Source organism: Ascaphus truei, chromosome 2 (genome assembly GCF_040206685.1).
Source record: "Ascaphus truei isolate aAscTru1 chromosome 2, aAscTru1.hap1, whole genome shotgun sequence".
Taxonomy (NCBI): domain Eukaryota; kingdom Metazoa; phylum Chordata; class Amphibia; order Anura; family Ascaphidae; genus Ascaphus; species Ascaphus truei.
In genome coordinates this window covers 4,166,315-4,193,963 of record NC_134484.1, presented here as the reverse complement: position 1 = coordinate 4,193,963, position 27,649 = coordinate 4,166,315, and the positions used below count along the sequence as shown (strand labels likewise).

Genomic DNA, 27,649 nt, shown 5'->3' with positions numbered 1-27,649 from the left:
GCAGGGGATCGACCCGTGAGCTCACAGCATGCAGTGCACACTGGGGAGAGAGCAGGGGAGTGACCCGTGAGCTCACAGCATGCAGTGCCCACACTGCGGAGAGAGCAGGGGAGCAACAAGTGAGCTCACAGCATGCAGTGCACACACTGTGGAGAGAGCAGGGGAGCGACCCATGAGCTCACAGCATGCAGTGCACACACTGCGGAGAGAGCAGGGGAGCGACCCGTGAGCTCACAGCATGCAGTGCCCACACTGCGGAGAGAGCAGGGGAGCAACAAGTGAGCTCACAGGATGCAGTGCACACTGCGGAGAGAGCAGGGGAGAGACCTGTGAGCTCACAGCATGCAGTGCACACACTGCGGAGAGAGCAGGGGAGTGATTGTTAGCTCACAGGATGCAGTGCACACACAGTGGAGAGAGAAGGGGAGCGACCATTAGCTCACAGGATGCAGTGCACACACTGCGGAGAGAGCAGGGGAGCGACATGTGAGCTCACAGCATGCAGTGCACACACTGCGGAGAGAGCAGGGGAGCGACCAATAGCTCACAGGAAGCAGTGCACACACTGAGGAGAGAGCAGGGTAGCGACCGTTAGCTCACAGGATGCAGTGCACACACTGCGGAGAGGGCAGGGGAGCGACCCGAGAGCTCACAGGAGAGGGCAGGGAAGCGACCCGTGAGCTCACAGGATGCAGTGCACACACTGCGGAGAGAGCAGGGGAGCGACACGTGAGCTCACAGGATGCAGTGCACACACTGTGGAGAGGGCAGGGGAGCGACCCGTGAGCTCACAGGATGCAGTGCACACACTGCGGAGAGAGCAGGGGAGCGACCCGTGAGCTCACAGGATGCAGTGCACACACTGTGGAGAGAGCAGGGGAGCGACCCATGAGCTCACAGCATGCAGTGCACACACTGCGGAGAGAGCAGGGGAGCGACCCGTGAGCTCACAGCATGCAGTGCCCACACTGCGGAGAGAGCAGGGGAGCAACAAGTGAGCTCACAGGATGCAGTGCACACTGCGGAGAGAGCAGGGGAGAGACCTGTGAGCTCACAGCATGCAGTGCACACACTGCGGAGAGAGCAGGGGAGTGATTGTTAGCTCACAGGATGCAGTGCACACACAGTGGAGAGAGAAGGGGAGCGACCATTAGCTCACAGGATGCAGTGCACACACTGCGGAGAGAGCAGGGGAGCGACATGTGAGCTCACAGCATGCAGTGCACACACTGCGGAGAGAGCAGGGGAGCGACCAATAGCTCACAGGAAGCAGTGCACACACTGAGGAGAGAGCAGGGTAGCGACCGTTAGCTCACAGGATGCAGTGCACACACTGCGGAGAGGGCAGGGGAGCGACCCGAGAGCTCACAGGAGAGGGCAGGGAAGCGACCCGTGAGCTCACAGGATGCAGTGCACACACTGCGGAGAGAGCAGGGGAGCGACACGTGAGCTCACAGGATGCAGTGCACACACTGTGGAGAGGGCAGGGGAGCGACCCGTGAGCTCACAGGATGCAGTGCACACACTGCGGAGAGAGCAGGGGAGCGACCCGTGAGCTCACAGGATGCAGTGCACACACTGCGGAGAGAGCAGAGGAGCGACCCTTGAGCTCACAGCATGCAGTGTACACTGGGGAGAGAGCAGGGGAGCGACCCCAGAGCTCACGGGATGCAGTGCACACTGCAGAGGGCAGGGGAGCGACCGTGAGCTCACAGGATACAGTGCACACACTGCGGAGAGAGCAGGGGAGCGACCCGTGAGCTTACAGGATGCAGTGCACACTGCGGAGAGGGCAGGGGAGCGACCCATGAGCTCACAGCATGCAGTGCACACTGCATAGAGATCAGGGGAGCGACCCGTGAGTTCACAGCATGCAGTGCACACACAGCGGAGAGAGCAGGGGAGCGACCGTTAGCTCACAAGAAGCAGTGCACACACTGAGGAGAGAGCAGGGGAGCGACTATTAGCTCACAGGATGCAGTGCACACACTGCGGAGAGGGCAGGGGATGGACCATTAGCTCACAGGATGCAGTGCACACACTGCGGAGAGAGCAGGGGAGCGACATGTGAGCTCACAGCATGCAGTGCACACACTGCGGAGAGAGCAGGGGAGAGACCGTTAGCTCACAGGAAGCAGTGCACACACAGAGGAGAGAGCAGGGTAGCGACCGTTAGCTCACTGGATGCAGTGCACACACTGCGGAGAGGGCAGGGGATGGACCATTAGCTCACAGGATGCAGTGCACACACTGCGGAGAGAGCAGGGGAGAGACCGTTAGCTCACAGGAAGCAGTGCACACACAGAGGAGAGAGCAGGGTAGCGACCGTTAGCTCACTGGATGCAGTGCACACACTGCGGAGAGGGCAGGGGAGCGACCCGAGAGCTCACAGGAGAGGGCAGGGAAGCGACCCGTGAGCTCACAGGATGCAGTGCACACACTGCGGAGAGAGCAGGGGAGCGACCCGTGAGCTCACAGGATGCATTGCACACTGCGGAGAGGGCAGGGGAGCGACCCGTGAGCTCACAGGATGCAGTGCACACACTGCGGAGAGAGCAGGGAAGCGACCCGTGAGCTCACAGTATGCAGTGCACACATTGCGGAGAGAGCAGAGGAGCGACCCTTGAGCTCACAGCTCTCAGTGTAAACTGGGGAGAGAGCAGGGGAATAACCCAAGAGCTCACGGGATGCAGTGCACACTGCAGAGGGCAGGGGAGCGACCCGTGAGCTCACAGGATACAGTGCACACACTGCGGAGAGAGTAGGGGAGCGACCGTTAGCTCACAGGATGCAATGCACACACTGCGGAGAGAGCAGGGGAGCGACCCGTGAGCTCACAGGATGCAGTGCACACTGCGTAGAGGACAGGGGAGCGACCCGTGAGCTCACAGGATGCAGTGCACACTGCGGAGAGGGCAGGGGAGCAACCGTTAGCTCACAGGATGCAGTGCACACTGCGGAGAGGGCAGGGGAGTGACCGTTAGCTCACAGGATACAGTGCACACACTGCAGAGAGAGCAGGGGAGCGACATGTGATCTCACAGGATGCAGTGTACACACTGCGGAGAGAGCAGGGGAGCAACCCGTGAGCTCACAGCATGCAGTGCACACTGCAGAGAGAGCAGGGGAGTGAACCGTGAGCTCACAGGATGCAGTGTACACACTGCGGAGAGAGCAGGGGAGCAACCTGTGAGCTCACAGCATGCAGTGCACACTGCAGAGAGGGCAGGGGAGCGACCCGTGAGCTCACAGGATGCAGTGCACCCTGCGGAGACAGCAGGGGAGCGAACCGTGAGCTCACAGGATGCAGTGCACACACCGCGGAGAGAGCAGGGGAGCGACCCATGAGCTCACAGGATGCAGTGCACACTGCGGAGAGAGCAGGGAAGCGACCCGTGAGCTCACAGCATGCAGTGCACACTGGGGAGAGAGCAGGGGAGTGACCCGTGAGCTCACAGCATGCAGTGCCCACTGCGGAGAGAGCAGGGGAGCAACAAGTGAGCTCACAGCATGCAGTGCACACACTGCGGAGAGAGCAGGGGAGCGACCCATGAGCTCACAGCATGCACTGCACACACTGCGGAGAGAGCAGGGAAGCGAACTTTAGCTCACAGGATGCAGTGCACACTGCGGAGAGAGCAGGGGAGAGACCTGTGAGCTCACAGCATGCAGTGCACACACTGCGGAGAGAGCAGGGGAGTGATCGTTAGCTCACAGCATGCAGTGCACACACAGCGGAGAGAGCAGGGGAGCGACCATTAGCTCACAGGATGCAGTGCACACACTGCGGAGAGAGCAGGGGAGCGACATGTGAGCTCACAGCATGCAGTGCACACACTGCGGAGAGAGCAGGGGAGCGACCGTTAGCTCACAGGAAGCAGTGCACACACTGAGGAGAGAGCAGGGTAGCGACCGTTAGCTCACAGGATGCAGTGCACACACTGCGGAGAGGGCAGGGGAGCGACCCGAGAGCTCACAGGAGAGGGCAGGGAAGCGACCAGTGAGCTCACAGGATGCAGTGCACACACTGCGAAGGGAGCATGGGAGCGACCCGTGAGCTCACAGGATGCATTGCACACTGCAGAGAGGGCAGGGGAGCGACCCGTGAGCTCACAGGATGCAGTGCACACACTTCGGAGAGAGCAGGGGAGCGACCCGTGAGCTCATAGGATGCAGTGCACACATTACAGAGAGAGCAGAGGAGCGATCCTTGAGCTCACAGCATGCAGTGTAAACTGGGGAGAGAGCATGGGAACGACCCGAGAGCTCACGGGATGCAGTGCACACACTGCGGAGAGAGTAGGGGAGCGACCGTTAGCTCACAGGATGCAGTGCACACACTGCGGAGAGAGCAGGGGAGCGACCCGTGAGCTCACAGGATGCAGTGCACACTGCGGAGAGGGCAGGGGAGCGACCCATGAGCTCACAGGATGCAGTGCACACTGCGGAGAGGGCAGGGGAGCGACCCTTGAGCTCACAGGATGCAGTGCACACTGCGGAGAGAGCAGGGGAGTGATCGTTAGCTCACAGGATGCAGTGCACACACAGCGGAGAGAGCAGGGGAGCGACCATTAGCTCACAGGATGCAGTGCACACACTGCGGAGAGAGCAGGGGAGCGGCATGTGACCTCACAGCATGCAGTGCACACACTGCGGAGAGAGCAGGGGAGCGACATGTGACCTCACAGCATGCAGTGAACACACTGCGGATAGAGCAGGGGAGCGACCGTTAGCTCACAGGAAGCAGTGCACACACTGAGGAGAGAGCAGGGTAGCGACCGTTAGCTCACAGAATGCAGTGCACACACTGCGGTGAGGGCAGGGGAGCGACCCGAGAGCTCACAGGAGAGGGCAGGGAAGCGACCCGTGAGCTCACAGGATGCAGTGCACACACTGCGGAGAGAGCAGTGGAGCGACCCGTGAACTCACAGGATGCAGTGCACACTGCGGAGAGGGCAGGGGAGCGACCCGTGAGCTCACAGGATGCAGTGCACACACTGCGGAGAGAGCAGGGGAGCGACCCGTGAGCTTACAGGATGCAGTGCACACTGCGGAGAGGGCAAGGGAGCGACCCGTGAGCTTACAGGATGCAGTGCACACACTGCGGAGAGAGCAGAGGAGCAACCCTTGAGCTCACAGCATGCAGTGTACACTGGGGAGAGAGCAGGGGAGCGACCCGTGAGCTCACAGGATACAGTGCACACACTGCGGAGAGAGTAGGGGAGCGACCGTTAGCTCACAGGATGCAATGCACACACTGCGGAGAGAGCAGGGGAGCGACCCGTGAGCTCACAAGAAGCAGTGCACACACTGAGGAGAGAGCAGGGGAGCGACTATTAGCTCACAGCATGCAGTGCACACACTGCGGAGAGAGCAGGGGAGCGACCGTTAGCTCACAGGATGCAGTGCACACACTGCGGAGAGGGCAGGGGAGCGACCCGAGAGCTCACAGGAGAAGGCAGGGAAGTGACCAGTGAGCTCACAGGATGCAGTGCACACACTGCGGAAAGAGCAGGGGAGCGACCCGTGAGCTCACAGGATGCATTGCACACTGCGGAGAGGGCAGGGGAGCGACCCGTGAGCTCACAGGATGCAGTGCACACACTGCAGAGAGAGCAGGGGAGCGATCCTTGAGCTCACAGCATGCAGTGTAAACTGGGGAGAGAGCATGGGAACGACCCGAGAGCTCACGGGATGCAGTGCACACACTGCGGAGAGAGTAGGGGAGCGACCGTTAGCTCACAGGATGCAGTGCACACACTGCGGAGAGAGCAGGGGAGCGACCCGTGAGCTCACAGGATGCAGTGCACACTGCGGAGAGGGCAGGGGAGCGACCCATGAGCTCACAGGATGCAGTGCACACTGCGGAGAGGGCAGGGGAGCGACCCTTGAGCTCACAGGATGCAGTGCACACTGCGGAGAGAGCAGGGGAGTGATCGTTAGCTCACAGGATGCAGTGCACACACAGCGGAGAGAGCAGGGGAGCGACCATTAGCTCACAGGATGCAGTGCACACACTGCGGAGAGAGCAGGGGAGCGGCATGTGACCTCACAGCATGCAGTGCACACACTGCGGAGAGAGCAGGGGAGCGACATGTGACCTCACAGCATGCAGTGAACACACTGCGGATAGAGCAGGGGAGCGACCGTTAGCTCACAGGAAGCAGTGCACACACTGAGGAGAGAGCAGGGTAGCGACCGTTAGCTCACAGAATGCAGTGCACACACTGCGGTGAGGGCAGGGGAGCGACCCGAGAGCTCACAGGAGAGGGCAGGGAAGCGACCCGTGAGCTCACAGGATGCAGTGCACACACTGCGGAGAGAGCAGTGGAGCGACCCGTGAACTCACAGGATGCAGTGCACACTGCGGAGAGGGCAGGGGAGCGACCCGTGAGCTCACAGGATGCAGTGCACACACTGCGGAGAGAGCAGGGGAGCGACCCGTGAGCTTACAGGATGCAGTGCACACACTGCGGAGAGAGCAGAGGAGCAACCCTTGAGCTCACAGCATGCAGTGTACACTGGGGAGAGAGCAGGGGAGCGACCCGTGAGCTCACAGGATACAGTGCACACACTGCGGAGAGAGTAGGGGAGCGACCGTTAGCTCACAGGATGCAATGCACACACTGCGGAGAGAGCAGGGGAGCGACCCGTGAGCTCACAAGAAGCAGTGCACACACTGAGGAGAGAGCAGGGGAGCGACTATTAGCTCACAGCATGCAGTGCACACACTGCGGAGAGAGCAGGGGAGCGACCGTTAGCTCACAGGATGCAGTGCACACACTGCGGAGAGGGCAGGGGAGCGACCCGAGAGCTCACAGGAGAAGGCAGGGAAGTGACCAGTGAGCTCACAGGATGCAGTGCACACACTGCGGAAAGAGCAGGGGAGCGACCCGTGAGCTCACAGGATGCATTGCACACTGCGGAGAGGGCAGGGGAGCGACCCGTGAGCTCACAGGATGCAGTGCACACACTGCAGAGAGAGCAGGGGAGCGACCCGTGAGCTCACAGGATGCAGTGCACACATTGCGGAGAGAGCAGAGGAGCGACACTTGAGCTCACAGCATGCAGTGTAAACTGGGGAGAGTGCAGGGGAACGACCCGAGAGCTCACGGGATGCAGTGCACACTGCAGAGTGCAGGAGAGCGATCCGTGAGCTCACAGGATACAGCGCACACTGCGGAGAGAGTAGGGGAGCGACCGTTAGCTCACAGGATGCAGTGCACACACTGCGGAGAGAGCAGGGGAGTGACCGTTAGCTCACAGGAGGCAGTGCACACACTGTAGAGAGAGCAGGGGAGCAACCGTTAGCTCACAGGATGCAGTGCACACACTGTAGAGAGGGCAGGGGAGCAACCGTTAGCTCACAGGATGCAGTGCACACACTGCGGAGAGAGCAGGGGAGCGACCCGTGAGCTCACAGGATGCAGTGCACACTGCGGAGAGGGCAGGGGAGCGACCCGTGAGCTCACAGGATGCAGTGCACACTGCGGAGAGGGCAGGGGAGCAACCGTTAGCTCACAGGAGGCAGTGCACACACTGTAGAGAGAGCAGGGGAGCGACATGTGAGCTCACAGGATGCAGTGCACACTGCGGAGAGGGCAGGGGAGCGACCCGTGAGCTCACAGGATGCAGTGCACACTGCAGAGAGAGCAGGGGAGCGACCCGTGAGTTCACAGCATGCAGTGCACACACTGCGGAGAGAGCAGGGGAGCTACCGTTAGCTCAAAAGAAGCAGTGCACACACTGAGGAGAGAGCAGGGGAGCGACTATTAGCTCACAGCATGCAGTGCACACTGCAGAGAGAGCAGGGGAGTGAACCGTGAGCTCACAGGATGCAGTGTACACACTGCGGAGAGAGCAAGGGAGCAACCTGTGAGCTCACAGCATGCAGTGCACACTGCGTAGAGAGAAGGGGAGCAACCCGTGAGCTCACAGGATGCCGTGCACCCTGCGGAGAGAGCAGGGGAGCGAACCGTGAGCTCACAGGATGCAGTGCACACACCGCGGAGAGAGCAGGGGAGCGACCCATGAGCTCACAGGATGCAGTGCACACTGCGGAGAGAGCAGGGGAGCGACCCGTGAGCTCACAGGATGCAGTGCACACTGCGGAGAGGGCAAGGGAGCGACCAGAGAGCTTACAGGATGCAGTGCACACACTGCGGAGAGAACAGGGGAGCGACCCGTGAGCTCACAGGATGCAGTGCACACTGCGGAGAGAGCAGGGGAGTGATCGTTAGCTCACAAGAAGCAGTGCACACACTGAGGAGAGAGCAGGGGAGCGACTATTAGCTCACAGGATGCAGTGCACACACTGCGGAGAGGGCAGGGGAGCGACTAGAGAGCTCACAGCATGCAGTGCACACACTGCGGAGAGAGCAGGGGATCGACCCGTGAGCTCACAGCATGCAGTGCACACTGGGGAGAGAGCAGGGGGGTGACCCGTGAGCTCACAGCATGCAGTGCCCACACTGCGGAGAGAGCAGGGGAGCAACAAGTGAGCTCACAGCATGCAGTGCACACACTGCGGAGAGAGCAGGGGAGCGACCCATGAGCTCACAGCATGCAGTGCACACACTGCGGAGAGAGCAGGGGAGCGAACGTTAGCTCACAGGATGCAGTGCACACACTGCAGAGAGAGCAGGGGAGCGACATGTGAGCTCACAGGATGCAGTGCACACTGCGGAGAGAGTAGGGGAGCGACACGTGAGCTCACAGGATGCAGTGCACACACTGTGGAGAGAGCAGGGGAGCGACCCGTGAGCTCACAGGATGCAGTGCACACTGCGGAGATGGCAGGGGAGCGACCCGTGAGCTCACACCATGCAGTGCACACTGCGGAGAGAGCAGGGGAGCGACCCGTGAGCTCACAGGATGCAGTGCACACTGCGGAGAGGGCAAGGGAGCGACCCATGAGCTCACAGGATGCAGTGCACACTGCGGAGAGAGCAGGGGAGCGACCCGTGAGCTCACAGGATGCAGTGCACACACTGTAGAGAGGGCAGGGGAGCAACCGTTAGCTCACAGGATGCAGTGCACACACTGCGGAGAGAGCAGGGGAGCAACCCGTGAGCTCACAGGATGCAGTGCACACTGCGGAGAGGGCAGGGGAGCGACCCGTGAGCTCACAGGATGCAGTGCACACTGCGGAGAGGGCAGGGGAGCAACCGTTAGCTCACAGGAGGCAGTGCACACACTGTAGAGAGAGCAGGGGAGCGACATGTGAGCTCACAGGATGCAGTGCACACTGCGGAGAGGGCAGGGGAGCGACCCGTGAGCTCACAGGATGCAGTGCACACTGCAGAGAGAGCAGGGGAGCGACCCGTGAGTTCACAGCATGCAGTGCACACACTGCGGAGAGAGCAGGGGAGCTACCGTTAGCTCAAAAGAAGCAGTGCACACACTGAGGAGAGAGCAGGGGAGCGACTATTAGCTCACAGCATGCAGTGCACACTGCAGAGAGAGCAGGGGAGTGAACCGTGAGCTCACAGGATGCAGTGTACACACTGCGGAGAGAGCAAGGGAGCAACCTGTGAGCTCACAGCATGCAGTGCACACTGCGTAGAGAGAAGGGGAGCAACCCGTGAGCTCACAGGATGCCGTGCACCCTGCGGAGAGAGCAGGGGAGTGAACCGTGAGCTCACAGGATGCAGTGCACACACCGCGGAGAGAGCAGGGGAGCGACCCATGAGCTCACAGGATGCAGTGCACACTGCGGAGAGAGCAGGGGAGCGACCCGTGAGCTCACAGGATGCAGTGCACACTGCGGAGAGGGCAAGGGAGCGACCAGAGAGCTTACAGGATGCAGTGCACACACTGCGGAGAGAACAGGGGAGCGACCCGTGAGCTCACAGGATGCAGTGCACACTGCGGAGAGAGCAGGGGAGTGATCGTTAGCTCACAAGAAGCAGTGCACACACTGAGGAGAGAGCAGGGGAGCGACTATTAGCTCACAGGATGCAGTGCACACACTGCGAAGAGGGCAGGGGAGCGACTAGAGAGCTCACAGCATGCAGTGCACACACTGCGGAGAGAGCAGGGGATCGACCCGTGAGCTCACAGCATGCAGTGCACACTGGGGAGAGAGCAGGGGGGTGACCCGTGAGCTCACAGCATGCAGTGCCCACACTGCGGAGAGAGCAGGGGAGCAACAAGTGAGCTCACAGCATGCAGTGCACACACTGCGGAGAGAGCAGGGGAGCGACCCATGAGCTCACAGCATGCAGTGCACACACTGCGGAGAGAGCAGGGGAGCGAACGTTAGCTCACAGGATGCAGTGCACACACTGCAGAGAGAGCAGGGGAGCGACATGTGAGCTCACAGGATGCAGTGCACACTGCGGAGAGAGTAGGGGAGCGACACGTGAGCTCACAGGATGCAGTGCACACATTGTGGAGAGAGCAGGGGAGCGACCCGTGAGCTCACAGGATGCAGTGCACACTGCGGAGATGGCAGGGGAGCGACCCGTGAGCTCACACCATGCAGTGCACACTGCGGAGAGAGCAGGGGAGCGACCCGTGAGCTCACAGGATGCAGTGCACACTGCGGAGAGAGCAGGGGAGCGACCCGTGAGCTCACAGGATGCAGTGCACACTGCGGAGAGGGCAGGGGAGCGACCCGTGAGCTCACAGGATGCAGTGCACACTGCGGAGAGAGCAGGGGAGTGACCCGTGAGCTCACAGGATGCAGTGCACACTGCGGAGAGGGCAGGGGAGTGACCCGTGAGCTCACAGGATGCAGTGCACACAGCAGAGAGAGCAGGGGAGCGACCCGTGAGCTCACAGGATGCAGTGCACACTGCGGAGATGGCAGGGGAGCGACCCGTGAGCTCACAAGATGCAGTGCACACTGCGGAGAGAGCAGGGGAGCGACCCGTGAGCTCACAGGATGCAGTGCACACTGCGGAGAGAGCAGGGGAGCGACCCGTGAGCTCACAGGATGCAGTGCACACTGCGTAGAGAGCAGGGGAGCGACCCGTGAGCTCACAGGATGCAGTGCACACTGCGGAGAGAGCCGGGGAGCGACCCGTGAGCTCACAGAATGCAGTGCACACTGCGGAGAGAGCAGGGGAGCGACCCGTGAGCTCACAGGATGCAGTGCACACTGCGGAGAGAGCCGGCGAGCGACCCGTGACATTGCCCCTTTCACTCACCCCGATGGCCATGGCGGTTCCGCAGGACATGGTGATGTTTTGTGGGGTACATGGGACCCCCCCGTCTCTCCTCTCTATGAAGCGTGAAATCTTCTGTGGCATGGTCCATAACATGTACCCCTCATTGTAACTACCTGTGGGGGCACAAAGGACATCACCAAGAGGGAAGCTGCAGGAGCAGGGTTACCCCTGTACTGTACCTGCACTATACATACTGCCTAGAAGTGTATCACAGTGCATGGGTCCTGTGCGTGTGTGTGTGTGTGTGTGTGTGTGTGTGTGTGTGTGTGTGTGTGTGTGTGTGTGTGTGTGTGTGTGTGTGTGTGTGTGTGTGTGTTTATACCGCTGCGTATATCAGTATACTGTGCTTGTGAGCAGGTAATTATACCACTGTGTATAGCAGTATATCTGTCTACTGTACATGTGTGAGTGTTATATTATCACTGCATCAGTGTGTGTGTGTGTGTGTGTGTGTGTGTGTGTGTGTGTGTGTGTGTGTGTGTGTGTGTTATACAGTGATACAATTACACACATACACACTGATATATACAGCGATACAATTACACACATACACACTGATATATACAGTAATACAATTACACACTGATATATACAGCAATACAATTACACACATACACAGACATATATAGGGATACAATTACACACTGATATATACAGTGATACAATTACACACATACACAGACATATATAGGGATACAATTACACACTGATATATACAGTGATACAATTACACACATACACAGACATATATAGGGATACAATTACACACTGATATAAACAGTGATACAATTACACACATACACACTGATATATACAGCGATACAATTACACACACACTGATACATACAGTGATACAATATCAGTGTGTATTTGTATAATTGTATCACTGTAAATATCTGTGTGTGTGTATGTATGTAATTGTATCACTGAATATATCCGTGTGTGTGTGAGATTGTATCACTGTATATATCAGTGTGTGTGTGTGTGTGTGTGTGTGTGTGTGTGTGTGTGTGTGTGTGTGTGTGTGTGTGTGTGTGTGTGTGTGTGTGTGTGTGTGTGTGTGTGTGTGTGTGTATGTGTGTGTGTGTGTGTGTGTGTGTGTGTGTGTACGTGAGTGTGCATGTTTATCACTGTATATATCAGGAACCCCTTCCTCTGGCCCCTCAGCTAATATTATATTCCTGAATCCCTCAGTATAACCCCGCCCTTAGTATCACCCCCGCCCTCAGTATAACCCCGCCCTTAGTATAACCCCCGCCCTTAGTATAACCCCGCCCCCAGTATAACCCCGCCCCCAGTATAACCCCGCCCTTAGTATAACCCCCGCCCTTAGAATCACCCCCGCCCTCAGTATAACCCCGCCCTTAGTATAATCCCGCCCTCAGTATAACCCTGCCCTCAGTATAATCCCGCCCTCAGAATAACCCCGCCCTCAGTATAATCCCGCCCTCAGTATAATCCCGCCCTCAGTATAATCCCGCCCTCAGTATAATCCCGCCCTCAGTATAATCCCGCCCTCAGTATAATCCCGCCCTCAGTATAACCCCCGCCCTCAGTATAACCCCGCCCTTAGTATAATCCCGCCCTCAGTATAACCCTGCCCTCAGTATAATCCCGCCCTCAGAATAACCCCGCCCTCAGTATAATCCCGCCCTCAGTATAATCCCGCCCTCAGTATAATCCCGCCCTCAGTATAACCCCGCCCTTAGTATAACCCCCACCCTCAGTTTAAACCCGCCCTCAGTATAACCCCCGCCCTCAGTATAACCCCCGCCCTTAGTATAATCCCGCCCTTAGTATAATCCCACACTTAGTATAAACCCCGCCCTTAGTATAACCCCCGCCCTCAGTATAACCCCGCCCCCAGTATAACCCCGCCCTTAGTATAACCCCGCCCTCAGAATAACCCCGCCCTCAGTATAACCCCGCCCTCAGTATAACCCCGCCCTCAGTATAATCCCGCCCTCAGTATAACCCCCGCCCTCAGTATAACCCCCGCCCTCAGTATAACCCCGCCCTCAGTATAACCCCCGCCCTCAGTATAACCCCCGCCCTCAGTATAACCCCGCCCTCAGTATAACCCCCGCCCTCAGTATCACCCCGCCCTTAGTATAACCCCCGCCCTCAGTATAACCCCCGCCCTCAGTATAACCCCGCCCTCAGTATAACCCCCGCCCTCAGTATCACCCCGCCCTTTGTATAACCCCCGCCCTCAGTATAACCCCGCCCTTAGTATAACCCCGCCCCCAGTATAACCCCGCCCTTAGTATAACCCCCGCCCTTAGTATCACCCCCGCCCTCAGTATAACCCCCGCCCTCAGTATAATCCCGCCCTCAGAATAACCCCGCCCTCAGTATAATCCCGCCCTCAGAATAACCCCGCCCTCAGTATAATCCCGCCCTCAGTATAATCCCGCCCTCAGTATAACCCCGCCGTTAGTATAACCCCCGCCCTCAGTATAAACCCGCCCTCAGTATAACCCCCGCCGTCAGTATAACCCCGCCCTTAGTATAACCCCCGCCCTCAGTATAACCCCCGCCCTCAGTATAACCCCGCCCTCAGTATAACCCCCGCCCCCAGTATAACCCCGCCCTTAGTATAACCCCCGCCCTTAGTATCACCCCCGCCCTCAGTATAACCCCCGCCCTTAGTATAATCCCGCCCTCAGTATAACCCCGCCCTCAGTATAATCCCGCCCTCAGAATAACCCCGCCCTCAGTATAATCCCGCCCTCAGTATAATCCCGCCCTCAGTATAACCCCGCCGTTAGTATAACCCCCGCCCTCAGTATAAACCCGCCCTCAGTATAACCCCCGCCGTCAGTATAACCCCGCCCTTAGTATAACCCCGCCCTTAGTATAACCCCGCCCTTAGTATAATCCCGCCCTTAGTATAAACCCCGCCCTTAGTATAAACCCCGCCCTCAGTATAACCCCGCCCCCAGTAAACCCCCGCCCTTAGTATCACCCCCGCCCTCAGTATTACCCCGCCCTCAGTATAATCCTGCCCTCAGTATAACCCCGCATTTAGTATAACCCCCACCCTCAGTATAATCCCCGCCCTCAGTATAACCCCGCCCTCAGTATAACCCCGCCCTCAGTATAACCCCCGCCCTCAGTATAACCCCCGCCCTCAGTATAACCCCCGCCCTCAGTATAACCCCGCCCTCAGTATTACCCCGCCCTCAGTATAATCCCCGCCCTCAGTATAACCCCGCCCTCAGTATAACCCCCGCCCTCAGTATAACCCCCGCCCTCAGTATAACCCCCGCCCTCAGTATAACCCCGCCCTCAGTATTACCCCGCCCTCAGTATAATCCCCGCCCTCAGTATAACCCCGCCCTCAGTATAACCCCCGCCCTTAGTATCACCCCCGCCCTCAGTATAACACCTGCCCTCAGTATAACCCCCGCCCTCAGTGTAACCCCCGCCCTCAGTATAACCCCCGCCCTCAGTATAACCCCGCCCTCAGTATCACCGCGCCCTCAGTATCACCCCGCCCTTAGTATCACCCTGCCCTCAGTATAACCCCGCCCTCAGTATAAACCCCGCCCTCAGTATAACCCCACCGTCAGTATAACCCCGCCCTTAGTATAACCCCACCCTCAGTATAACCCCGCCCTCAGTATAACCCCGCCCTCAGTATAACCCCGCACTTAGTATAACCCCCGCCCTCAGTATAACCCCCGCCCTCAGTATAACCCCGCCCTCAGTATAACCCCCGCCCTTAGTATAACCCCGCCCTTAGTATAACCCCGCCCTCAGTATAACCCCCGCCCTCAGTTTAACCCCCGCCCTTAGTATAACCCCGTCCTTAGTATAACCCCCGCCCTCAGTATAACCCCCGCCGTCAGTATAACTCTGCCCTAAGTATAACCCCTGCCCTCAGTATAATCCCCGCCCTCAGTATAACCCCGCCCTCAGTATAACCCCCGCCCTCAGTATAACCCCGCCGATAGTATAACACCCGCCCTCAGTATAACCCCGCCCTCAGTATAACCCCCGCCGTTAGTATAACCCCGTCCTTAGTATAACCACGCCCTCAGTATAACCCCGCCCTTAGTATAACCCCGCCCTTAGTATAACCCCGCCCTCAGTATAACCCCCGCCCTCAGTATAACCCCGCCCTCAGTATCACCCCCGCCCTCAGTATAACCCCCGCCCTTAGTATAACCCCACCCTTAGTATAACCCCACCCTCAGTATAACCCCGCACTCAGTATAACCCCCGCCCTTAGAATAAACCCGCCTTCAGTATAACTCAGCCCTCAGTATAACCCCCGCCCTCAGTATAACCCCGCCCTAAGTATCACCCCGCCCTCAGTATAACTCTGCCCTCAGTATAACCCCAACCCTCAGTATAACCCCGCCCCCAGTATAACCCCCACCCTTAGAATCACCCCCGCCCTCAGTATTACCCCGCCCTCAGTATAATCCTGCCCTCAGTATAACCCCGCACTTAGTATAACCCCGCCCTCAGTATAACCCCGCACTTAGTATAACCCCCACCCTCAGTATAAACCCCGCCCTCAGTATAACCCCGCCCTCAGTATAACCCCCGCCGTTAGTATAACCCCGTCCTTGGTATAACCACGCCCTCAGTATAACCCCGCCCTTAGTATAACCCCGCCCTCAGTATAACCCCCGCCCTCAGTATAACCCCGCACTCAGTATCATCCCCCGCCCTCAGTATAACCCCCGCCCTTAGTATAACCCCACCCTTAGTATAACCCCACCCTCAGTATAACCCCGCCCTCAGTATAACCCCCGCCCTTAGTATAAACCCGCCTTCAGTATAACTCTGCCCTCAGTATAACCCCCGCCCTCAGTATAACCCCGCCCTTAGTATCACCCCGCCCTCAGTATAACTCTGCCCTCAGTATAACCCCCGCCCTCAGTATAACCCACGCCATCATGTATAACCCCGCCCTCAGTATAACCCCCGGCCTCAGTATAACCCCGCCCTTAGTATAACCCCCGCATTCAGTATAACCCCACCCTCAGTATGACCCCCGCCCTTAGTATAACCCCGCCCTCAGTATAACCCCGCCCTCAGTATAACCCCACCCTTAGTATAACCCCCGCCCTTAGTATACCTCAGTTTTACCCCTGCCCTCAGTATAACTCCCGCCCTTAGTATAACCCCGCCCTTAGTATAACCCCCGCCCTCAGTATAACCCCGCCCTCAGTATCACCCCCGCCCTCAGTATAACCCCCGCCCTTAGTATAACCCCACCCTTAGTATAACCCCACCCTCAGTATAACCCAGCCCTCAGTATAACCCCCGCCCTTAGTATAAACCCGCCTTCAGTATAACTCTGCCCTCAGTATAACCCCCGCCCTCAGTATAACCCCGCCCTTAGTATCACCCCGCCCTCAGTATAACTCTGCCCTCAGTATAACCCCCGCCCTCAGTATAACCCCCGCCATCATGTATAACCCAGCCCTCAGTATAACCCCCGGCCTCAGTATAACCCCGCCCTTAGTATAACCCCCGCATTCAGTATAACCCCACCCTCAGTATAACCCCCGCCCTTAGTATAACCCCGCCCTCAGTATAACCCCGCCCTCAGTATAACCCCACCCTTAGTATAACCCCCGCCCTTAGTATACCTCAGTTTTACCCCTGCCCTCAGTATAACTCCCGCCCTTAGTATAACCCCGCCCTTAGTATAACCCCCGCCCTCAGTATAACCCCGCCCTCAGTATCACCCCCGCCCTCAGTATAACCCCCGCCCTTAGTATAACCCCACCCTTAGTATAACCCCACCCTCAGTATAACCCCGCCCTCAGTATAACCCCCGCCCTTAGTATAAACCCGCCTTCAGTATAACTCTGCCCTCAGTATAGCCCCCGCCCTCAGTATAACCCCCGCCATCATGTATAACCCCGCCCTCTTATAACCCCCGCCCTCAGTATAACCCCGCCCTTAGTATAACCCCCGCATTCAGTATAACCCCACCCTCAGTATAACCCCCGCCCTTAGTATAACCCCGCCCTCAGTATAACCCCGCCCTCAGTATAACCCCACCCTTAGTATAACCCCCGCCCTTAGTATAACCCCCGCCCTCAGTATAACCCCCGCCCTTAGTATAACCCCACCCTTAGTTTAACCCCACCCTTAGTATAACCCTGCCCTCAGTATAACCCCCACCCTCAGTATAACCCCGCCCTCAGTATAACCCCCGCCCTCAGTATAACCCCGCCGTCAGTATAACCCCGCCCTTAGTATAACCCCGCCCTCAGTATAACCCCGCCCTTAGTATAACCCGCCCTTAGTATAACCCCCACCCTCAGTATAACCCCCGCCCTCAGTATAACCCCTGCCCTCAGTATAACCCCGCCCTTAGTATAACCCCCGCCCTCAGTATAACCCCCGCCGTCAGTATAACTCTGCCCTCAGTATAACCCCCGCCCTCAGTATAACCCCCGCCCTCAGTATAACCCAGCCCTCAGTATAACCCCCGCCCTCAGTATAACCCCGCCCTTAGTATAACCCCCGCCCTCAGTATAACCCCCGCCCTTAGTATAACCCCGCCCTTAATATAACCCCGCCCTCAGTATAACCCCGCCCTTAGTATAACCCTGCCCTCAGTATAACCCCCGCCCTCAGTATAACCCCGCCCTCAGTATCACCCCCGCCCTCAGTATAACCCCCACCTTCAGTATAACCCCGCCCTCAGTATAACCCCCGCCCTCAGAATAACCCCGCCCTCAGTATAACCCCCGTCCTCAGTATAACCCCACCCTTAGTATAACCCCCCCCCCTCAATATCACCCCGCCCTCAGTATAACCTCCGCCCTTAGTATAACACCGCCCTCAGTATAACCCTGCCCTCAGTATAACCCCACCCTCAGTATAACCCCCGCCCTTAGTATAACCCCGCCCTTAGTATAACCCCGCACTTAGTATAACCCCGCTCCCAGTATAACCCCCGCCCTTAGTATAGCCCCCGCCCTTAGTATAGCCCCCGCCCTTAGTATAACCCCCGCCCTTAGTATAACCCCGCTCCCAGTATAACCCCCGCCCTCAGTATAACCCCGCCCTTAGTATAACCCCACCCTTAGTATAACCCCGCCCTTAGTATAACCCCGCCCCCAGTATAACTCAGTATAACCCCGCCCTCAGTATAACCCCGCCCTCAGTATAACCTCGCCCTTAGTATAACACCGCCCTCAGTATAACCCTGCCCTCCGTATAACCCCGCACTTAGTATAACCCCCACCCTCAGTATAACCCCCGCCCTCAGTATAACCCCGCCCTCAGTATAACCCCCGCCCTCAGTATAACCCCCGCCCTCAGTATAACCCCGCCCTCAGTATAACCCCGCCCTTAGTATCACCCCCGCCCTCAGTATAACCCCTGCCCTCAGTATAACCCCCGCCCTCAGTATAACCCCCGCCCTCAGTATAACCCGCGCCCTTAGTATAACCCCGCTCCCAGTATAACCCCCGCCCTCAGTATAACCCGCGCCCTCAGTATAACCCTGCCCTCAGTATAACCCCCGCCCTCAGTATAACCCCGCCTTCAGTATAACCCCGCCCTTAGTATAACCCCACCCTTAGTATAACCCCGCCCTCAGTATAACCCGCCCTTAGTATAACCCCGCCCTCAGTATAACCCCACCCTTAGTATAACCCCGCCCTCAGTATAACCCCGCCCTTAGTATAACCCCCACCCTCAGTATAACCCCGCCCTTAGTATAACCCCGCCCTCAGTATAACTCAGTATAACCCCGCCCTCAGTATAACCCCGCCCTCAGTATAACCCCACACTTAGTATAACCCCGCCCTTAGTATAACCCCGCCCTCAGTATAACCCCGCCCTTAGTATAACCCCGCCCTCAGTATAACCCCGCCATCAGTATAACCCCGCCCTTAGTATAACCCCGCCCTTAGTATAACCCCACCCTCAGTATAACCCCCGCCCTCAGTATAACCCCGCCCTCAGTATAACCCCCACCCTCAGTATAACCCCGCCCTCAGTATAACCCCGCCCTCAGTATAACCCCGCCCTCAGTTTAACCCCCGCCCTTAGTATAACCCCCACCCTCAGTATAACCCCGCCCTCAGTATAACCCCCACCCTCAGTATAACCCCACCCTCAGTATAACCCCGCCCTCAGTATAACCCCGCCCCCAGTATAACCCCGCCCTATTTCCTGTCTGTCAGACTTACATCAGTCCTTGGCAGCAGGCCGCCATTGCTAGTGATCTCCCCTACTCTGCTCTCGCTGCGATATCTTTGCATCCCCAACGCTCCTATTCATTTCTATTTGTGTTTGTAATAAAGTTTATCAAAACGCCACGGAGGGCTCTATTTGCAAGAGGAAGGAGACGAGTTTACCTGTGTATCATCAGGGAGCCCGGGACAGAGCAATATCTGTGTATTGTACGTGTGGGTACGTTTATCACAGTGTACAGTGTCTGTGTGTGGTCTGTGTGTAGTGTGTGGTCTGTGTGTAGTGTGTAGTGTGTGGTCTGTGTGTAGTGTGTGGTCTGTGTGTAGTGTGTGGTCTGTGTGTAGTGTGTGGTCTGTGTGTAGTGTGTGGTGTGTGGTCTGTGTGTAGTGTGTGTGTGTGTGTGTGTGTAGTGTGTGGTCTGTGTGTAGTGTGTGGTCTGTGTGTAGTGTGTGGTCTGTGTGTAGTGTGTGGTCTGTGTGTAGTGTGTGGTCTGTGTGTAGTGTGTGGTCTGTGTGTAGTGTGTAGTGTGTGGTCAGTGTGTGGTCTGTGTGTGATCTGTGTGTAGTGTGTGGTCTGTGTGTAGTGTGTAGTGTGTGGTCTGTGTGTAGTGTGTGGTCTGTGTGTAGTGTGTGGTCTGTGTGTAGTGTGTGGTCTGTGTGGTCAGTGTGTGGTCTGTGTGTGGTCTGTGGTCAGTGTGTGGTCTGTGTGTGGTCTGTGTGTAGTGTGTGGTCTGTGTGGTCAGTGTGTGGTCTGTGTGTGGTGTGTGGTCTGTGTGTAGTGTGTGTGGTCTGTGTGTAATGTGTGGTCTGTGTGTAGTGTGTGGTCTGTGTGTAGTGTGTGTGGTCTGTGTGTAATGTGTGGTCTGTGTGTAGTGTGTGGTCTGTGTGTGGTGTGTGTGTAGTCTGTGTAGTGTGTGGTCTGTGTGTAGTGTGTGGTCTGTGTGTAGTGTGTGGTCTGTGTGTAGTGTGTGTAGAGTGTGGTATGTGTGTAGTGTGTGGTCTGTGTGTAGTGTGTGGTCAGTGTGGTCTGTGTGCTTGACCCACCAGACTGGGATGGAGCTCCCCCTTCCTCTATACCCAATAACACAAACCCCACATAAATAATACACAAATGAAGGCAAAACAAGATTTGGAGGTACGAGGCCGCTGCTTAAAAAACCCCATTAAATAACTTGGTAAGTGCTGCCCCTGCCACAGTGCTCGCTCATTGGGTAAAGGTCAAAGCGCCTTGACGCGATGACCCGTGACACCCAAGCTGGGCCCACTTGGCCCGGTTGCGGACGCCAGTGGGCTCCCAGAAGTCACGTTTAAATTAGCCCCACCCACTCCCCACACCTAGCTCCACCGGGCTTTACCAAGCACAGAGCCCCGTCTGGCAGGATAAGCACTCCCACCCCCCAACTTCCGCCACCTACGGAGCTATTTAATCCCCCTTAAACTAGCCCTGTACCGCCAGACTCCTCACGAGCCCGCCTTGCATGGCATTATTACATAAATCAGACCCGATGTTCGACAAGTGTACCCCATCACCCCTAAACAAACCACTAGTAACGGAAGTCAGGATGGTTTAGTACCCAATCCCCGAACCTTCGCATTACCCTATTTACTTCCCAACGCATGCGCACAACGTCCCACCAACCCCGGGCCTCACATCCCCTGTGAACAATGTCAGACCAGACGGTCTGTACCCTTTGCAAACCCACATGGATTTGAGTCACGATGACGCTGCAACCGGCTTTGCAGCTGTGCGACAGCTCCCCTATTCAGTACTTACCTGGACATTGGTTGGGTCCCTCAAGGGATATTCACCATTTCCCGAGACTTTGGGTTTCCAGCCTCACCATCGAGTCCGAGGTGTGAGAGGGACTTTTTGCACAAGACGTTGTACAACTCTTCTTCTTCAGGTCAGTTTTTAACTTGTCTATATTTGACAAAGTGCATTTATATTTTGTATTGATTGTGTCTCTCCATGCGCTCTCTTTGTGTGTGTTTGTTGTACTCCTGTTTGCCCCGGTGATCACGAGAGACATTCGAGAACCAGGATTGACAACAATTGGGATAATATTGGGCGTTCCTGAGATCAGCGCGCACCCTTTTCTTCTCCTTCCCAAATTCCAGCCAGACCGCCAAATCCTTGCGGATTTCTGCAGTGATCCGAATAAAGTGATTTGGGCGCCAACCCCCCGTCCTCGTCATCACTGCCAGTCATCTCAAAAACACCCATCCTACTGGCATAATCCTTGCTGCAAAGACCAAGTCATCCATTAGCAACTGAAAATGCCTCAACGTGTTCTTTAGTGACCTAAACTCTACTAGAGAATCTAGCAGCACAATCAGCTTTTCTCCCGGGAGCCTGTATTCCACGTGGACCAAGTCCATCCCGATCCTCAGAAAACTGAGGGCCGTCGTAGGACCCCAGTTTTCTCTTCCACCAATGGGAACCTGAATTTGTGCGCCATAGCCAAAAATCAGCCTTGTGGCGCAGAAATCCATGCCATCTGGTCCCACAAACAGGAAGTAGTCCCGCAGCCTGCACCCTCTTGCCCACCACCCACTCGAGAAAAGTGATAAATGTCTTGAATTAGTAACAAGAAAATGCACCACCCATAGGCAGGCTAAGGTCAACAAAATATTGCCCCGTCCGACATGCAGCCTAACAGGTGGAAGCACTGCAGGCGCACCGGCAATAACCCAAAGGCGGATTTTGGCCTTTGCCAGTAATGCCCCATGCCCCATCCTGCCGACCAATGCTACCATCTGATCAAAGTTCGCATAATTGCCTGAACATAGCTTATCTCAAACGGGTTCTGGAACCCCTTCAAGAACCTGGCGTGTAGCAACCGGGGCCGCCTTCCTATTGGGGTACTTAACCAGCCACAGCACCATCTTTCCTAAACTCACCAGAGAAGACACCCTTCTGACCAGCCTGCTCTCCTCCGAAAGCACCTGGATGCACGAGGCCAATTGACATTGGACTTCATTGAAGGACCAACGAGCTCCTTTTCTGCTACTGACTGGCGCACCGGTGCTAGCCCCACTGTCGGACTCCCCACGAAATGATGCTGGCCTCTATGTGGTGATTAACTCAATCCAGAGGTCCAAGTCCTTTGTGTCCCACCAGCCCAAGCCGCTGTGATTCATGTACGCAAAACCAATCATGTATTAGTATTTAAATAAAGCCAAGCATAAGTGGGGTGATTTCTCCCCGATCACACTGGCCAAGATCGAAAACGCTTGTTGCCAATTTGAAAAATTCACGTCCTCCTTTTAGGCTTCCCCCACCCTGGAAGACCTTCCAGCGCTTCTCTGTAACCCGGCTGCAGAGACAGGAACGCTACATATTCTTCTGCCCACATCTTTTGCCTCCACTAGCAGATGCGTCCCCAGAGGGCTGGCATGACATGTATGACATTCGCTACCTTGCTCGCATGTGCCGTTCCCACCACGACCAGCGGTGCGCTCCCTTATGCTGCCGCCGCCCCTGCTGGAGCCGGGCTGGCTACCACTAACTGAGTGGCCCTTGTGGGAACCAAGCTGATGTCCCCTGACTGGGTGACCCCTGTGCCCCATGCTTCCGCCGCCCCCAGTGTTGAACTCAGCCCGGCCGTATTGGGGAACGCTAGCTGCCCCCCCCCCCTTGCGCCTCGAGGGCTTGAAGCTCGCCCCATAAAATTGCAGCCAGACCCAAAGCCTGTGCCACCTCAATCTTTGCATGCCGCACCCCTTGCTGGGCCTGAGCAGACCCCCTTAGGTCCGCCACATCAAAGTTAACCTGAGGCTGACACCACAGCCTGCACCAACTGGCCCCTTGCTTGACCAGCACCAACCATGTCATGAGCCAGCCCTTCCACCCATACTTTGAATAGATGCAATCCAGGCCCCTATTACTGCTGTGATGCGCTATGTACATTAATTATTTATTTATTTATAAAATGTGTTACCAGGAAGTAATACATTGAGAGTTACCTCTCGTTTTCACGTATGTCCTGGGCACAGAGTAAGACAAATAATACATGGTTACAAATACAGTTACATAATGAGCAGGGTATACATTATATACAAGACATTGCGTGCACAGTTACAGATAATATATATTATGGGCGTATGAAACAGTTACAGACCAGATAAAAATGTGAGACAGCCTTAGATTTGAAAGAACTTAAACTGGTGGTGGATGTGAGAGTCTCCGGTAGGTTGTTCCAGTTTTGGGGTGCACGGTATGAGAAGGAGGCGCTATAATAAATAAAGACATACATACACATACTAATACATACATACATACTGTACACATGTACTCATACATACATACATACAAGTACTAAAACTACACAAATTCACCCAACCCGGAAGTGTGGAGGAATTTCACAAATCAGTTTCCATGTACTGTACGTGTGTGTGTGTGTGTGTGTGTACGTTTATCACTGTATTTATCAGTAGTGGTTGTGTTCTGTACATGTGTGTGCGTGTGTTTAGAAGTTTCCATGTACTGTACGTGTGTGTGTGTCTGTGTGTGTACATTTATCAGTGTCTGTACTGTACATGTGTGTGTGTGTACGTTTATCACTGTATTTATCAGTAGTGGTTGTGTTCTGTACATGTTTGTGCGTGTGTTTATCAGTGTCTGTACTGTACATGTCGACACTGTATCAGTGTGTCTGTGCATGTGTGTGTACATTTATCACTGTATATATCAGTATATCTGTGTACTGTGTGTGGGGTATATCACTCTGCTAATTATTATATTACATTACGTTATTACTGCTCTGCATGGTATTATATTGCTCTGCATGGTATTATTTCAGTGCAATTTATCGTATTACTCCACGTTATTACTACTCTCTATGCTCTTGTAACAATGCTCGTCTCAAGCAGGAAGCGGACCCGCAGGGCTGCGGTCGGAAGGTAAAAGAACCGACCTGAGCCGAGGTACAGAGTCCTTATAGAGTAGCGAGTCGTAAGCCGAATGTCAGGGCTGGCAGCAGAGCTGCGTAGTCGGTGTGGATGCAGAGGTGGAGGTAGGCTGAAAGTAAAGGTTAGTCGAGGTACGAAAGCAGGGTCTGGTAATGAGGAAGACAATAGGTAAGCGCATTGCATGTACTCAGCATGAACTAGAACTTTGCTCGGCAACTTCCTGCTAACTGGGCTGTCCTTTTAAAGGAAGTTGCCAGGAGCAAAAATGGACGATCCAGCCACAGAGGGTGAGCAAGAGCAAAATCCTGAACCGGAATATGAAAACCCAGAACGGATTTTTTTTGCCACCACCCCCCCACCAGAATATATCTCTGGACAATTTAACCCGGGCTTGTTGGGGAAATTCCGGTGGAAACCTCAGATCAAGGAGGAGGTGTGGACATCACTAGCCTTCACCCGAGAATTCTCCTCTGGACCATATTCCCTTCAACATACTGGAGACTGCCTCGAGATCCACTGGAATCCAGAATCCGACGAGCAAAATGTACTCCAATTGGCCATCTACCAGAACCAAGCCTGAGAGGGTGGGAGCAGAAAAGGAGTTGTTGCAGACCACCACCTTTAGGAGAGTCACATGGAAGACTGGAGAAATCTTTAGGGTATCTGGGTAGCTCCAATTTAAACGCGACCGGATTTACTTGTTGGGCAATCTTATAGGGACCTATAAACCTAGGCCTGAGCTTCAGGGAAGGAATCTTCAGACGGATGTTCTTAGTAGATAGCCATATGTGATCTCCAACCTGGAACTGCGGAGCTGGCCGCCAACGCTTATCCGTGTGATCCTTCTGCTGAAGGGTGGCCTTAGTTACGTAAGCATGAATCTTCCTCCAGAGAAACTGTAGCTCCTGGACCTTGCCACCCACCACAGGAACTCCAGATAGACAGACGTACAATGGAAGAGTAGAAGAAACTGCTGAAATAGTCTGAGACGGTGGAATTGCTCGTGGAAACAAGTTGATTGGACCATCAAATGCCCAATGCGGTGAAAACCCTTGGCTTGCTTCTTGCTGAAAACATCCCCAAAATCCTAGTATGCGAGGGGAAGACCATCGGGGAGACATACAGATGCCAGAGGCGAGTCAGAGGTGGGGCGAGGTGTAGACAAGCAATTTCCATGATATCGTTGGCCTCAGGTGGTCACTTACCCCGTTAACCAGTCAACTGTAGGGTTGTGGGCACGCAACCAAGGGAGATCTAACACTAAAGGTGCTGAAGGTGTGTTGATTACCATGAAAGGGAGTAGCTCCTTATGTAGAACTCCGATGTTCACTACCAGGCGAAGGGAGTCCTGGGTGATGGTACCAGGTCATAGGGGTCTTCCGTCGATCGCCGCAATCTCTAACGGAATCTCCAAAGAGCGAAAGGGAATTGCGTGCTGTTTGGCGAACAAAATATCGAGGAAGTTACTCGCTGCTCCGGAATTCACGATGGCCTGAGTAGAGACTGAGGCCAAACCTCATGAGAGGGAAACCAGTAGAAGAATCCGATAAGGCACTGAGGGAGGAAAGATGATAGTGATGTCCAGCGAATCCTCTTTCAATTTCACTGGACATGGGTGTTTTCCTGGCACCGCAATGATCGGGCAGTCATGGATCCGGTGGTCCTGGGACCCACAATGCAGCCACAAGCCCAAGGTACGCCTCCTACTTCTCTCCTGTTCTAACAGTCTGGCAGTACTCAACTGCATAGGCTCGTCATTTGGAGGGGGGGGGGGGAAACGAAGTTTGGGGCCAACCGAGTGGTCAAGCTCCTAACAGCATGCTGCCAAAGACAGAGGTAATTACACTCTGCTCATATTAATCGACCTCTCTGCAGCATTCGACACCGTGGACCACCCTCTTCTCCTTCACATTCTCCATACTCTTGGTATTCGGAATAAAGCTCTATCCTGGATCTCCTCTTACCTCTCCCATCGTACTTTCAGTGTCTCTTTTGCCAACACCTCCTCCTCCTCTATTGATCTCTCTGTGGGGGTACCCCAGGGCTCTGTCCGGGGACCCCTTCTCTTTTCTCTTTGCACACTCTCTCTAGGTGACCTAATCACATCTTTTGGGTTTAAATATCACCTCTATGCTGACGACACACAAATTTACCTTTCAACCCCTAACCTTACACCTGCTATACAGACCAAAGTTTCTGAATGCCTCTCTAGAATATCATCCTGGATGGCCATCCGCCGACTGAAACTTAACATGGCAAAAACAGAGCTCCTTATACTTCCTCCCAAACCTGGCCCTACTACCTCCTTCCACATTGCTATTGGAAAAAAAATCATTCACCCAGTAGCCCAAGCCCGCTGCCTAGGGGTCACACTAGACTACTCTCTCATATTCAAAACGTTTCTAAAACTTGTCGCTTTTTCCTCCGCAATATCACAAAGATACGCCCTTTCCTCTGTTACTCAACTGCTAAAACTCTGACTCAGGCCCTCATTCTCCCACGTCTCGATTACTGCAACCTCCTGCTGTCCGGCCTTCCTGCCTCTCACCTGTCTCCCCTACAATCTATCCTAAACACTGCTGCCAGAATCACTCTACTCTTTCCTAGATCTGTCTCAGCATCTCCCCTCCTGAAATCCCTCTCCTGGCTTCCGATCAAATCCCGCATCTCACTCTCCATTCTTCTCCTCACTTTTAAAGCTTTACACTCTTCTGCCCCTCCTTACATCTCAGCCCTAATTTCTCGCTATGCACCATCCCGACTCTTGCATTCTGCTCAAGGATGTCTTCTTTCTACCCCCTTTATATCTAAAGCCCTCTCCCGCCTTAAACTTTTCTCACTTTCTGCCCCACACCTCTGGAATGCCCTTCCCCTCAATACCCGACTAGCCCCCTCGCTATCCACCTTTAAGACCCAACATAAGACACATCTGCTTAAAGAAGCATATGAATTGCACTGGATAATCATGGACACATGATACATAAAGCTTGGCCCCCTGCAGACGCACTTACCAGAATTCCCTCCTACTGTCTCTGTACGTTCTCCCTACCTACCAATTAGACTGTAAGCTCCTCAGAGCAGGGACTCCTCTTCCTTAATGTTACTTTTACAGTATGTCTGAAGCACTTATTACCATGATCTGTTATTTATATTATTTGTTATTTATATGATATGTATTACTACTGTGAAGCGCTATGTACATTTATGGCGCTATATAAATAAAGACATACAATACAGCACGGCACTTCTCGGTCAGGCATTCCGGCATTCTGAGATCGATCCATACACCAAGAGAAACTAACTCCTCAAGGTCCTTAGGGAGGTCCCGGCCGGTCAACTCATCCTTTAAGTGCTTCGATAGTCACTGCTAAAAGGCCTCTACTT

The 27,649-nt window shown here is 55.3% G+C and overlaps 1 protein-coding gene across 1 annotated transcript in view; it reads right to left on the bottom strand.

Annotated features, from left to right (window-relative positions):
• Positions 1 to 27,649, bottom strand: part of LOC142474485 (alanine aminotransferase 2-like) — an 89,220-nt gene that overhangs the window by 37,923 nt on the left and 23,648 nt on the right. Inside the window, exon 5 of the mRNA XM_075580870.1 lies at positions 11,154 to 11,287. Within this exon, the coding sequence (XP_075436985.1) occupies positions 11,154 to 11,287 (134 nt within the window). The remainder of the gene's footprint in view (positions 1 to 11,153; positions 11,288 to 27,649) is intronic.